Here is a 14196-nt window from a genome sequence, read left to right as displayed (position 1 = left end):
ATTCCATTGAAATTGGGTATTGTGCGCAGGCCAGTGACAAACTCAATTTAATCCATGAAAATTCAGGCTCTTACAGAAGGCGGAAAAGTGTGTTAATACTTAGGAGGCACTAACTAAAGTACCTTTTCATTTAATCAAGAAGTACATTCGGGTGAATTCTATTATAACGTCCTTGCGTGAATTGTATATTCCAGAGAATGAAAGTTCAACATTCATGTGGCTGTTTAATCACAGTATTTATCAAATGAAAGGACAAAAATTGAGATGTTGATGTAAAAGTATTTTTTATATAAACCAATGTGGGTAAAGATACATTTTTTTAAAGTTAAAAATCCTGCACAGCAGTCTTTCCAGTTAAAAATTAATTTGCCCATTGCATCTCCCCAGGCACCCTAGAAGAGAACAGAACACAAAAAAATTATTCAGGACAGCCTTAGACGAGACTTCAGAAAAATCTCCCACAATACGAGAAACAGTTATCAAAAGGTTACTGTCGCTTACCTTATGCAATGTAACCTTGTTCAACACCATTATGCTTTCAGTAGCAGTCCTTCAGATCAGAGTCAGTTTCCTAGGAAGTATCAGAAGAAGGAGACTATGAGATACAACATTGAAAGGCATTAGTCTGATAACATTTCATATTTTGACTGCCAAAAAAAGCATGCATTATGAGATTTGCACAATCATAAAGACCATGTTACAAAGGTCAACGCCCGTTGTATTACCAGATGAACAGGGGGCAGTGATTTGTAATAAAACATCTCTGCACATCCAAATAAGCTGTACATGGTCATGAATGCTATACTATGACTACAAGAGTTTGCGCGTACTAACTACAGAACATGTTATTTAAACTAACAGTAGTTGGAAAAGTCTCCTTACCTACAGACAGCATTTAAGCCCTTTGGTAGCGGCTGCCTGCTAGTCTCATGCCTTCTTGCTACTCACTCCCCCTGCTTCACACTGCTCCTGCCAGGCGACGGGCTGTTTACTACGACTCGCCCTCAGCTCAGCTGGCTTCCATGGCTGGCTAGCCTCAAGACTGCATCATGTAAGCTAGCCTTCTGCTGGAGGGTGTGCTGTATGACAGGCGAGCGATCTAGCCAGCCAACTCACATCTCTGGTGCAGTTCTCAAAGAGATCTTGAGCTCTGTGTTGACTGAGTATTATACTACCATAACATCAGCGTTTATCAAGGACTTCAATGCTAGGGTACCACTACTTTGTCACAAACCTTCCTTTGATTGATGTGCCGGGATACATGTTATTGTCTACATTATGTAGTATGTGCATTGGAAGAGACTAAGAATGTCCCATGCAAGAAGGAATAAAGCATATTGGGCTAGGCAAGTCTCCATTGACAAGTGGTACTTATCTTCTTCAGTCATTGACCTAATCTATCAGTCAAGTGTGGATCTGTACACGTTCTAATGCATTCAACACCCAAACCAGAAAACATCCTCCCCCTCAATCCCCTTAAAGATGCTAACAAGACTGAACGACAGTTTTAAAAAAACTGAAAGGTGGTTTATTTCAACTTGATTGGTTGCAGTTACACAAAAATAAAAACCAGACTCAAAAAAGAAAATCTACATAAAACCTCATTGGAATGCTCGCTTTCCAGAAACATAAAATAATCCCGTTTGACAATACAGAAAAACGTATGAAGCCCCGCCATGATTTCTCTATTGTACACATCTCTTCTTGTAGCAGCTGTAACCTGCCACATCTGTTTGGCTGAGCAGATCTAGGTTGTAAACCTGCAGCTGCCCTGTCACTTGTCTCGCTCTCCTCTCCTAAGTACTGAGTCCTGTTGAACAATATGGAACAACATTAAGTTAAACTGTGCACTGACTGTTGGAATGACCAGAACCTACATGAGATCCAGAGCCAGCATTCTTAACACTTGGATCAAGATCTAAAAACACAACTACAAGGATTGTATGTATGAAAGTGTAAAAGAATGGATCCCCTAGTTTCTGAACGCTACATTTGAACAAATCCTAGATTATGCTTAAGTCTCATCTACACACATTGTTATGGTTTCAAACAGTCACATTTAAATACGCACCTTCTGAACATTTAGAATCGTCGTCCACCGGAGCCCCCGCCATATCCACCGCCGCCACCCCCACCTGAGCTACCTCCATAACCGCCTGAACGGAACATCGAAAAACATGAACCGTCAAAGGTTGAATGATCAACCAGAAAGATCCTCCCAGTCAACTCGTAAAAAGTACAAATGGAGGCGTTAATATACAGTTAAATCATTCTTGACATACTAAGCGTTACAATCACATACTAATCTAGATTCTCAGACTCAGTGCCAAACCAACACGTGTTAACAGCTCAGCCAACGCTAAGCAACCAGTTGATAGACATTGCCATGTGCCACCTACCACCATATGGGCCGCTGTTCCTGCCACCGCCGCTACCGCCACTTCCACCACTGCCGCCACCGCCGCTGCCACCGAAGTTGTTACCCTTCATGGGGCCATAGTTGGAAGCCTGGTTGTTGTAGCTGCCAAAGTCATTGTAGCCGTTGCCGCCACCGTTGCCGCCACCGCCTCCAAAGTTTCCTGCAACACATTTTAAAACAGCCACATTACTCATACTGAGAATTGGTTGTCTGGACATTACACAGGCTCAAGGATATTCCCAATAATTTGTGTACAGCTTGGATATCAGAGTATTTCATGCATCACTTTCATGAAGTCAGCTATGACCGAGTTCTCATACTACTTCTTATTTAGTAGGCCATTTGAGTATGCAATTATTACATTCCAGTTATTTAGCAGATTCATCCAGAGCAATTTACAGGAACATTTAGGGTCAAGTGCCTTCAAGGACACCAATATTAATCACCTAGTCAGCTCAGGGTTTCAAACCAGCAACCTTTCGGTTACTGGCCCAACGCTCTTAACCTTTAAGGTTTTGTATGTGAAATCTCAGGTTTAATATGGTAACATTTTATGCTTACCATTTAGAAGGAAATTATAGGTAGTAGATCAATATTTTAACCAAACAGAATGTAGTGTGAGAATTTGATCACAGCCTATGAAGCCATCCACTTACCAGCAACTGGTGCTGCTTCTTGTGGTGAAGCCATGGACTTACCGCCGCCAAAGTTCCCGCTGTTGCCATTGCCATTGTTGTAGTCGTTATAACCGTTTCCGCCACCATAGCCGCCACCCTGTCCTCCGCCATAACCTCCTTGTCCTCCGCCGTAGCCACGGTTACCGCCACCATACCCACCTGGCCCTCCACCATAGCCACCTATAGAAAGGAAGGTTCTAGTCTAAATCCACTGCCAGCAACAATACACAATATAGATACAGTGGGGGAAAAAATTATTTAGTCAGCCACCAATTGTGCAAGTTCTCCCACTTAAAAAGATGAGAGAGGCCTGTAATTTTCATCATAGGTACACGTCAACTATGACTGACAAAATGAGACTTTTTTCCAGAAAAATCCCATTGTAGGATTTAATGAATGTATTTGCAAATTATGGTGGCAAATAAGTATTTGGTCAATAACAAAAGTTTCTCAATACTTTGTTATATACCCTTTGTTGGCAATGACACAGGTCAAACGTTTTCTGTAAGTCTTCACAAGGTTTTCACACACTGTTGCTGGTATTTTGGCCCATTCCTCCATGCAGATCTCCTCTAGAGCAGTGATGTTTTGGGGCTGTTGCTGGGCAACACAGACTTTCAACTCCCTCCAAAGATTTATGGGGTTGAGATCTGGAGACTGGCTAGGCCACTCCAGGACCTTGAAATGCTTCTTACGAAGCCACTCCTTCGTTGCCCGGGCGGTGTGTTTGGGATCATTGTCATGCTGAAAGACCCAGCCACGTTTCATCTTCAATGCCCTTGCTGATGGAAGGAGGTTTTCACTCAAAATCTCACGATACATGGCTCCATTCATTCTTTCCTTTACACGGATCAGTCGTCCTGGTCCCTTTGCAGAAAAACAGCCCCAAAGCATGATGTTTCCACCCCCATGCTTCACAGTAGGTATAGTGTTCTTTGGATGCAACTCAGCTTTCTTTGTCCTCCAAACACAACGAGTTGAGTTTTTACCAAAAAGTTCTATTTTGGTTTCATCTGACATTCTCCCAAATGCACTCTAGCAAACTTCAGACGGGCCTGGACATGTACTGGCTTAAGCAGGGGGACACGTCTGCACTGCAGGATTTGAGTCCCTGGCGGCGTAGTGTGTTACTGATGGTAGGCTTTGTTACTTTGGTCCCAGCTCTCTGCAGGTCATTCACTAGGTCCCCCCCGTGTGGTTCTGGGATTTTTGCTCACCGTTCCTGTGATCATTTTGACCCCACGGGGTGAGATCTTGCGTGGAGCCCCAGATCGAGGGAGATCAGTGGTCTTGTATGTCTTCCATTTCCTAATAATTGCTCCCACAGTTGATTTCTTCAAACCAAGCTGCTTACCTATTGCAGATTCAGTCTTCAATTTTGTTTCTGGTGTCCTTTGACAGCTCTTTGGTCTTGGCCATAGTGGAGTTTGGAGTGTAACTGTTTGAGGTTGTGGACAGGTGTCCAGGTTTATACTGATAACAAGTTTAAACAGGTGCCATTAATACAGGTAACGAGTGGAGGACAGAGGAGCCTCTTAAAGAAGTTACAGGCCTGTGAGAGCCAGAAATCTTGCTTGTTTGTAGGTGACCAAATACTTATTTTCCACCATAATTTGCAAATAAAATCATTAAAAATCCTATAATGTGATTTTCTGGATTTTTTCTTCTCAATTTGTCTGTCATAGTTGATGTGTACCTATGATGAAAATTACATTTTTAATTACTTTTTAAGTGGGAGAACTTACACAATTGGTGGCTGACTAAATACTTCCCCCCCACTGTATATTTATGGTAATTCCCACAGGGGACCAGTACGAGAAAATGTATGCACTCTACTGTAAGTAGCTCTGCATAAGAGCGTCTGCTAAATTACTATGGTATAACTAAGTTGTTGTAGATCTTCATGCTGTCACGAATCGTAGTTTACATGCATACCCAGCAATAATTATATTAGTCCAATCTAGAAAACTCTTACCATCTCCTCCTCCATAACCATTGTTGTAACCACCATCTCCACCGCCATATCCACCCCCTCTGCCTCCTGAAACAGACGAGTCAGCGTCACCTAAAGTATATTGAAACAATCACAAGGGGTTAAGTACACAGGTTCAATCAGAGAGATATTGAGTGGTTCAGGACCACCACATACCACGGCCACCGAAGTATCCATCATCACGGCCAAAATCATTACCTCCGTATCCCCCACCTCTGCCATAGTTGCCACCGCCACCACCACGGCCTGGAAAGGAAAATAAACAATTAGTACCAGACCAACCTAATAGAAACAATTAATGTTTGAGCCACTTGCCATGAAGGAGTCATGGACTTACCACCCCTCATACCCATTCCTGTAGTCTGCATCTCCTGTCTGGACAACGCTTTCCTCACTTCGCAATTGTGACCATTCAGTGTGTGGTACTTCTGGACTGGGATAAAAAACGGTATTAAATTACAGCAAAACACACATTAAAGGCAGCAATTTTCATTCCAATACAAAGACATTCACACCACTACTTACTAACAATCCTGTCCACTGCATCGTGGTCATCAAACGTGACAAAGGCGAAGCCCCTCTTCTTGCCACTGTTGCGGTCGGTCATAATGTCGATTACTTCAATCTTGCCAAACTGCTCAAAGTAGTCTCGCAGGTGGGAGTCTTCTGTGTCTTCCTTGATACCGCCAACAAATATTTTTTTCACTGTGACGTGAGCACCTGGACGGCTGGAGTCCTCTCTGGACACTGCCCTCTTCGGCTCTACGAGCCTACCATCAACCTTGTGGGGTCGTGCTTCCATGGCAGCATCTACCTCGTTCACACCAGCATAAGTGACAAACCCAAAACCCCTGGAGCGCTTGTTCGCAGGATCTCTCATTACCTGTTGGCAATATTGAGTTTAATGCAAAAACATCTACACTGTCGTTCGATTTAGGTTAACCAATCAAACATTCACAGGCAATGGAAACCTTTTCCGGTAAAGTTATCCATTCATCTAGTAATACTATAGCCAACTAGGTATGAACTTTTTAAATGTGTACTCACCACACAATCTGTAAGAGATCCCCATTGTTCGAAGTGTGCTCGCAAACTCTCGTCCGTGGTTTCGAAGCTCAGACCTCCGATGAACAGCTTGCGGAGCTGCTCGGGTTCACGTGGGGCCTGGACAAAAAGGGACAATGCATTTTCAACGAAAGACGCAAATGAGAGCGAACGCTACATTGTACCAAATAACCCCAACCATTTATCCATATTGCTGCAGTTACGCAACAACGAAGTTTGAGAGCCAATGGCATCAGATATTATATTGTTTGCACGGTGTGGCGAAAAAAGCGGCCTTCTCCACGGGGGGTGGGGGGGTCGACAGCGCCTCCATGTTATATATTCGGCAAAATGTGAACCAAACAGATTTTTTTTTTTTACCGGTATGTGTGATTACTAAACTACCGATTACATTACAATTTTACTATAATATTAACTACAAAAGGAGACATAACGTCTGTTGCAATTTGGCTAAGCAAAACGCACGAACAACAAAACGCCATGAGGCCTGTAGCTAAGATGGCGGCATCCCCACATTAGTTATGGCTGCAATAGACACTCGCGAGTGGAAAGCCATTTTGACTAGATTGGTCAACGTGCACGTTAAATTAAACACTAAACGTACATATCACAAAATTGCAGGTAGATATTTATTAGAAAACCTTACCTCCTTCGACATTTTGGCTGGTAATTTCCAATCCCTTGTTCCTTAATCGAGAAGAGAAAATCTGCGACAGAGAGACGACCGTGCCTGGATAGAAAAGAGTAGAATAAATAGGGACGGATACGGCTCTTGGATTCAGCAATTGGTTAGCTGTTCCCGCTGCATTCTATTTTTCTCTTCTGCTGCTACTCCGATTGGGTACTTCACAGTCAGTTATCAGCAATATCCAATAACAAAACGACACCAGCCGGTGGTGGGCGTGAGTTTACTTTCATATTTTCTAATGCTTACGTTAAAATTACGTCACTTCAATTACATTGAATTTATTGTTCTGGCAAGTCTGTATAAATAAACATATTATAGTATTTGATAAAGCTAGCCAAGTGATACCGAAATATCGTTGCATATTTGTTAAGTGGACATCGCTAGCGACAACATTTACTGATTAACTCACAGTTATTTGGTTTGACGCCGACGGTTTCGTGGGCGTGCACGGTCTGCCATTGTGCTTTTGGCGCGCAAGCAAGTCGTGTGGGGAGGGGGAACAAAAAGCCCAGAAACAGCGTCCAGCAAACTGCTGAAGCTAGCCGTTGTGTGGTGGAAGAAAAAATTGAGTTTCTAATCAATTCATCCGAATTACAAAGGGTGAGTAAATAAATAAAGTGATTTATTAACTAGTTTAAAAAATAGGTAAGTATTGAGGATAACATTTGCTAATTTGCTTAGCGACCTACGTTGGTAGTGAAGAGTTAGCTAGCTCATGCGAGCCGGTTGGGACAAACATGTTAGCTAACGTTCGTGTAACTACACGCTGACTATTTAGATTTGAATGCCCCTTGACATCGTTTCCTAACGAACTATTTTACCCCTGTTTATAGGAAATTGCTATGTGTTGTATCAAATAAGTCATCTGCGCTTGCCGGCTAAGTTAGCCGTATTGGCTAACTTAGCAAACGTTAGCCTAGCGTGCTTCTTAATTCGTGTGATTCCTTTTTTAAACGGACAATCAACTGTCGGGACATGGTTGAGAAAAAAATTATTCAACCCCGGTATTTAACGTAACCTGGATGACCCTCGACACGTTAACTAGTTTATCGGCTTTATTAGCTTGATAACGTGCTAAAGAGTATGTGTAGTTAGCTATCTATGAACAGTTGACCAATGTGTAACTTTATTGCACGCATTTCTAAACTTTCTTTCGACGTTTGCTAGGTTTTCTCAAACTTTCCATTTCGAAGTTGGGACGTGCCCCTTAACTCGAGGTACTGTAACCTAACTAGCCATGGGAAAGAAGACTCGTGAAAATGATGATGGTGCCTCAGGCTCATCTTCAGAAGAGGAAGAATTTATTGTGGAGAAGGTGCTGGATAGAAGAACGGTGAAGGGCCGAGTTGAATTCTTCCTGAAGTGGAAAGGCTATTCAGAGTAAGTATCTTCCTCATGTGATTGTGATGTAATCTTACTTTGATATGTTTACAGTATGAATATGCATCCTGTAGTAGCAGGTATCTAATTTCTACCTGTAATATCCATATTTTTATTGTATTTTTCATGCCTTCCAGTATGTTTCAAAACCAGTGTTTAAAATGTTGTTACCTGCGTGTTTTGTTGACTAAACTCCATGGTGAAGGAAAATTCTGATTAACTCCACCAACAGAATTGAGCAGAGACCAGGCTTTGTGGAATTCAGGCCAGACTACATCGATTCGCCCAAGGTCAATACTTAAACAAATTAAAATTATGAAATGCTTACCTTTTACCTATGTTTGTCCTCTGTAGTTGCGTGTCTTTCTTTTGGTTGCTGAAATCCATACTTTTTAATAAAATGGTAATCAAATACAACCACTGACTGTTTCCTTGAGATTCAATGGGCACATGAACATTTTCGCAGAGTTGCCATCTTAGAGCAACAGCAATGAGAAAACAGTCGGTGCTTGTATTTGAGGAACGTTCATTGAAAAAGTGTGGATTTCAGCAAACAAAGGCACGCAACTACAGAAGACTAACATCGGTACAATTTAAAGCCCTTCATAATGTATATTTTTTGAAGTATTGACTTTGGTCGAATCAATGTATTCTGAGCTGAATTACACAGCCTGGTCTCTGCTCAACTCGCTGGTGGAGTTCATCAGAAACTTCCTTCACAGTTGAGTTTAGTCAGCTACTGTGTGTTCTCTGACTCCTACACATGGAGGGTAAACATTCTTCGGAAACTCGTTGCAGGGTTTTTTTTCCTTCCATAATGGGGCTTATGTAGTGGGCTTCGTAGCCAATAGCGTAGCTGCCGACCAAATATTTGAGGCCCTCTTCATGGCTGCAGAGACAATGTATCTGTTTTAGTTTACTGCAATTCTACACATTTTGCCATGGCTTATGCAGTGCTCTTACGCTGAGTGACGACAATATGACAAAATCAATACTGCTGAATGCATCCTTTTGGATTCTCCCTGATTGTTAGTTCTCAGACGATCTTGTTTAAAAATAAATAGGTGAATTTTCAACATACTTTATCTGGTTTTAGTCGTTTAAGTTTACACTGAAATGTTTTACTGTTTGGACACTAGTATGTATACCTCCTGTCAAATGTTATGCTTGCTTTTACAATGCACGGTTCTTTGCAGAAAGCACAACACATGGGAGCCAGAGAAGAATCTTGGCTGCCCCGAGCTCATCGCTGGGTTCATGAAGACCTACAAGAAGCCTAGCAGTAGTAGTGGTGCAACCCCCAGCAGTGGAGGATCCAAGTCCAGCGCGGGATCATCAGGCCGCAGCAAGGAAGGCAGCAGCAAGAGGAGGAACTCTGATGATGAGGAGGAGGGGAGCAGCAACAAGCCCAAACGGAAAAAAGAGGTGCGTACCCTACCTCGTTAATTGGTGTAGTTAAAGCCTTTCATTTGCATATTTCTAACCAACTGAAGAGGGCTAATTTTAAAGTGAAATGGTAAGCAACGCCCTCTTGATCAACTTTCACTAGAATGATAAAGGCGTTGTGAAATAAAACTGTTCTCTCAGTTTCTGTGCTTCTGCCCCGCCCCCGGTAGCGGTGCCAAGGTTTCACATGTAACGTACAACACAGAGGTATAATTAGTGTTTTCTCCTGTCTTCCAGGATGACGTCCTGATTGCGAGAGGCTTTGAGAGGGGTCTGGTACCAGAGAAGATTATAGGAGCCACAGACTCCTGTGGAGACCTCATGTTCCTCATGAAGTGGTGAGTGTTGAGTGCTTAGACAGTGTTGACCTTATGTTCTCTGTTAGATTATGACATCAGAATTTGTTTTCAAGCTGGTGACAGGAAACCACTTAACTGTAGTGGTTGCTCACAACAAAAGAAGAAAAAGTTGATTTTGTAAACTAGTCTTATCTTCAAGACAGTAGGTCTAAGAACTTTCTGGTTGTCCTGATTGGGTCTTGTGACAAATTTAAGTTGTCGACTAAGCAGTATACTACTGAATCTTGGCTTTAAATCACCATGGCAACAGGCCTGTAAATAAGCATGTTTATTTACTATTTATTTCCTTACTCTACAGGAAGGACTCTGACGAGGCAGATCTGGTGCTAGCCAAGGAGGCCAATCACAAGTGCCCGCAGATCGTCATAGCCTTCTATGAGGAGCGCCTCACCTGGCACGAAGATGGGGACAAGAAAGAGAAGGACACTGTAAGCATGTGAGCGGGATGTCTCGCCACGGGAACGGTCTCTGACCACCGACTCTGCAGGGACAACCTGGAGACTCGTATAGCCAGCACCAAATCGCACCCTATTCCTCCCCCTTGGCCTTAACCCTTTTTACGTTAACTTGTTTGAATGGTCTGCATAGGTATAAGCAGTATAGTGGTAAATCTTCCACCATATTGCTTTTACCTTAAAGATCTGCAAACATTGAAGGGTTAGGGCCAAATAGAGGGTTGGGAAGGGATTTGGTACCGACTGACACTCACCCCCCCTACCCCATTGGTAATGACCATAACAAAAACCACACAAACTGACGATGGAGAACACTGCCCACTTTTTCATGATACCTCCCTCAATGCCCCAATGTACAGGCTAATATCCCTGAATAACCAACAGTCCAACTTAGCCATTTTACATAGAAACTGAGAAGGATGCAGGAAGACTGGGATTTTGGATGTGGCAAAACAGGCGTGCGCTCCCTACTGGGGAGGGCTTGTGGGTTTTCTGTAACCTCATGCTTTATTCTCTTTCACTTTTTTTTCGGGATATGATTGTGTAAGGAAAATTGTAGATTCTGTGGTACCCTGTCTAGGTACAGGCATCCATCTTAAGGTGACTTGAAGGTAGTCGTCTTCACTGAGAGAGAAGTTAAAATGGCCACGTCTATCAAAGCATGGTCCAGGGCCCTGTACTCAGTGTTGATCCAGTATCTGGTCCCACCGGTCCATATAGTCATTGTGATCTAACAGGGCAACTGATCCTAGATCAGACAATCTGCGGAAATGTTGAATATGGGCAACCGACATGTTTGCCACTGGGAAGCTGACAGCCTTGCAAGTCTTAACAAACCTTAAGCATAGTTAGTTATGCGGTAGAAACAATACGATTTTATCATCTGATCCCCTACTAGGCCACCTTGGTAGAAAAACGGCTCCTATTTCTTCTACGGTTTTTGTTCAGTAGTTTTAGTCAAACTTTGATGTTCTAAGGTAAATATGGTCCCTTCCTCTATGTAAAGACTCCCTCCATGGTTTTTGTCTCTTCACATCGCTAGTAGTGTGGCTGGATTGTACGTTTTGTTTTAATCATCCACATTTTAATATTTTAGCTCCTTTTTATGCCATAAATTTTTTCCTGTTCTGTAACTTTACCCTGTCAACTAACCATCATGTAGCTGCGATTCCATTGCTAAGATCATGAATATATTTTAGAGTAGCTGCTTATTCTTAACTTGGAATTGGATTCTTCAGATTACCTGTTAATCAGACAGTGTCGTCACATCAAGCACAAGTAAGACAATATTACAGATGCACTAGCCTCTGCCGAGTCCCTAACAATCAGATGTACCGGTTTTCAGGGAAAATGGAAAGGGCCTGTGACCTGACTTCCACTTTTGAATGTTAACAAAGGTGCCACTCCATCTTAACTCCTCCACATTTATTGGATTGGTTGAACAGTGCAGAAGAGAACATCCCCTGACAGTTTGTTCTTCTGGTCAAGACCAGTATGTAGGTGCTCTAGTTTGGGGCCATTATTTTATGCCTGCTACGGTAGGTTAGAGGCACAGAAGGGCCACTTCAAAAGTTGTGCCTAGTGTTTCAAGCAATCTTTATTTGCAAATGTGAATGACCATTTTGATTGTTGAGTATATACAACATTATCACAGTAATGCTGAACTGTAACCATTCTTATGATGAGGTTAGACAATCAGCATGCCACATGCTCTGCAGTAATGTGAAACTAAACCAGCATTGCTTCGATCAAGGTACGCCACCCTATGGCTAAATGGCTCAGCCAAAGTGCTTTGCTCAGTTCTCAGTGCGCTGTGTGGGAGAATGGAACAAGGCAGACAGTGTTCTTTCATGGGAGGCTTATTGCTTTATTCTATTAAAAAAAATTACGATCATGTCCGTACTTTTGATTATGTATTAAGTGGTGAATTCAACACATCCTAAAGAGTATTTGTTCCACTTGCTATCAGTTGTAGAAAGATTTGACCTGAATTTAGTTTCTTCTTAGACCTTGTTACCCATATCACATCCACATATGTGGTGACAAAGCGCAAGGTCGTGTAGTCCCATAAGAGGCTAAGGATTCCAGTGCATTTGATGTTGAGTTGATGGAAAGAGTGCTGTGTGTTGTCATCGGCTGTTCTCTACATTTGTCTTATGCACAAATTTACTCTTCAAATAGTTTCCCCCTCTTGTGTTTTTTTTTGTTGTTGTGCATTCTTAGTTGTCTAGCCACTGTAGTCATAGAAACAACCGTTTTGTAAATGACAAACTTAGACATCCTTCCCTTGAGAAACATCCCTCGTCTGGACACATGTAACAGGGTTGTACATTTTTCATGTTTTAATTTTTTTATGTCCTGAATAAAAACCCTTTCACTTTTATTTTGTTCTGTGACACCACTCATTTACTTTCAGAGATTTCATTTGAAGTCATTCATTTTATTTTTTAAATCATGTTTTTAAATGTGCAGCATTTGATGTATTTTACCATTTTTAATGTTCTGCAAATTTGTTTTGTCTTGTAGTAAACTGTTTTCAACATTTCTAAAGGCCTGGTGATGTTTCTACTAGCAGAGTAACTGTGCACTAGTCATATTATACCAGCAGCTGGAGCCTCCTGACACACTATGTCTGTGTCAGAAAGATTGAAACCAGATATGGACCTAATCAGTACTGTTTTGAACATAAACAAATCTCATAGCTCACAATAAAGAATACTTATTGTATCTTAATTTATAAAGATGTAAAAATTGATATACTAAAATCGGCAAAAAAAAAAAAGAGATGTCCGCTCACTGTCAACTGTGTTTAATTTCGGCAAACTTAACATGTGTAAATATTTGTATGAACATAAGATTCAACCACTGAGACATAAACTGAACAAGTGCCACAGACATGTGACTAACAGAAATTGAATAATGTGTCCCTGAACAAAGGGGGCGGTCAAAAGTAACAGTATCTGGTTTGGCCACCAGCTGCATTAAGTACTGCAGTGCATCTCATGGATTGCACCAGATTTGCCAGTTCTTGCTGTGAGATGTTACCCCACTCTTCCACCAAGGCACCTGCAAGTTTGGTCATTTCTAGCCCTCACCCTCCGATCCAACAGGTCCCATACATGCTCAATGGGATTGCGATCCGGGCTCTCCGCTGGCCATGGCAGAACACTGACATTCCTGTCTTGCAGGAAATCACGCACAGAACGAGCAGTATGGCTGGTGGCATTGTCATGCTGGAGGGTCATGTCAGGATGCAATGACAACAAGCTCAGTCCGATGATGCTGTGACACCCCGCCCCAGATCATGACGGACGATCCAGCTCCAGAGTACAGGCCTCGGTATAACGCTCATTCCTTTGACGATAAACGCGAATCTGACCATCACCCCTGGTGAGACAAAACCGTGACTTGTCAGTGAAGAGCACTTTTTGTAGTGAGGACCTGCCTTACTACAAGCCCTCAGTCAGCCTCTCAGCCTATTTCGGACAGCCCTGAGCACTGATGGAGGGATTGTGCATTCCTGGTGTAACTCGGGCAGTTGTTGATGCCATCCTGTACCTGTCCCGGAGGTGTGATGTTTGGCTGTACCTATCCTGTGCAGGTGTTACACGTGGTCTGCCACTGCGAGGTTGATCAGCTTTCTGTCCTGTTTCCATTAGGCGTCTCACAGTACGGACATTGCAATTTATTGCCCTGGCCACATCTGCAGTCCTC

General features: G+C 42.5%; 2 protein-coding genes across 7 annotated transcripts; one reads left to right on the top strand and one right to left on the bottom strand.

Moving 5' to 3' along the window:
- Window positions 1-1500: 1500 nt before the first annotated feature.
- Window positions 1501-6947, bottom strand: LOC121537924 (heterogeneous nuclear ribonucleoprotein A1). 6 transcript variants are annotated; one of them, XM_041845583.2, is made up of 10 exons: window positions 6801-6947; window positions 6137-6253; window positions 5615-5972; window positions 5427-5522; window positions 5246-5335; window positions 5072-5161; window positions 3118-3276; window positions 2400-2579; window positions 2072-2156; window positions 1501-1810 (listed from the first exon to the last, which is right to left on the bottom strand). In XM_041845583.2, exons 1-9 carry the CDS (start codon window positions 6810-6812, stop codon window positions 2083-2085), a joined length of 1176 nt encoding a protein of 391 aa, XP_041701517.1. In that variant the 5' UTR covers window positions 6813-6947; the 3' UTR covers window positions 1501-1810; window positions 2072-2082. The 6 variants fall into 6 exon arrangements, with proteins under 6 accessions (XP_041701517.1, XP_041701520.1, XP_041701514.1 ...); XM_041845586.2 differs by having other exon boundaries at window positions 5288-5335; window positions 6801-6946; XM_041845580.2 differs by having other exon boundaries at window positions 3076-3276; window positions 6801-6942.
- Window positions 6948-7089: 142 nt separating this feature from the next.
- LOC121537926 (chromobox protein homolog 5) lies at window positions 7090-13027 on the top strand. Its single transcript, XM_041845587.2, has 5 exons — window positions 7090-7442; window positions 8010-8222; window positions 9419-9647; window positions 9906-10006; window positions 10326-13027. The coding sequence occupies exons 2-5, from the start codon at window positions 8080-8082 to the stop codon at window positions 10465-10467; spliced, it is 615 nt and encodes a 204-aa protein (XP_041701521.1). The 5' UTR covers window positions 7090-7442; window positions 8010-8079; the 3' UTR covers window positions 10468-13027.
- Window positions 13028-14196: the final 1169 nt, after the last annotated feature.

This window comes from Coregonus clupeaformis, chromosome 24 (assembly GCF_020615455.1).
Source record: "Coregonus clupeaformis isolate EN_2021a chromosome 24, ASM2061545v1, whole genome shotgun sequence".
Classification (NCBI taxonomy): Eukaryota; Metazoa; Chordata; class Actinopteri; order Salmoniformes; family Salmonidae; genus Coregonus; species Coregonus clupeaformis.
This window is presented reverse-complemented; position numbering and strand designations above follow the sequence as displayed.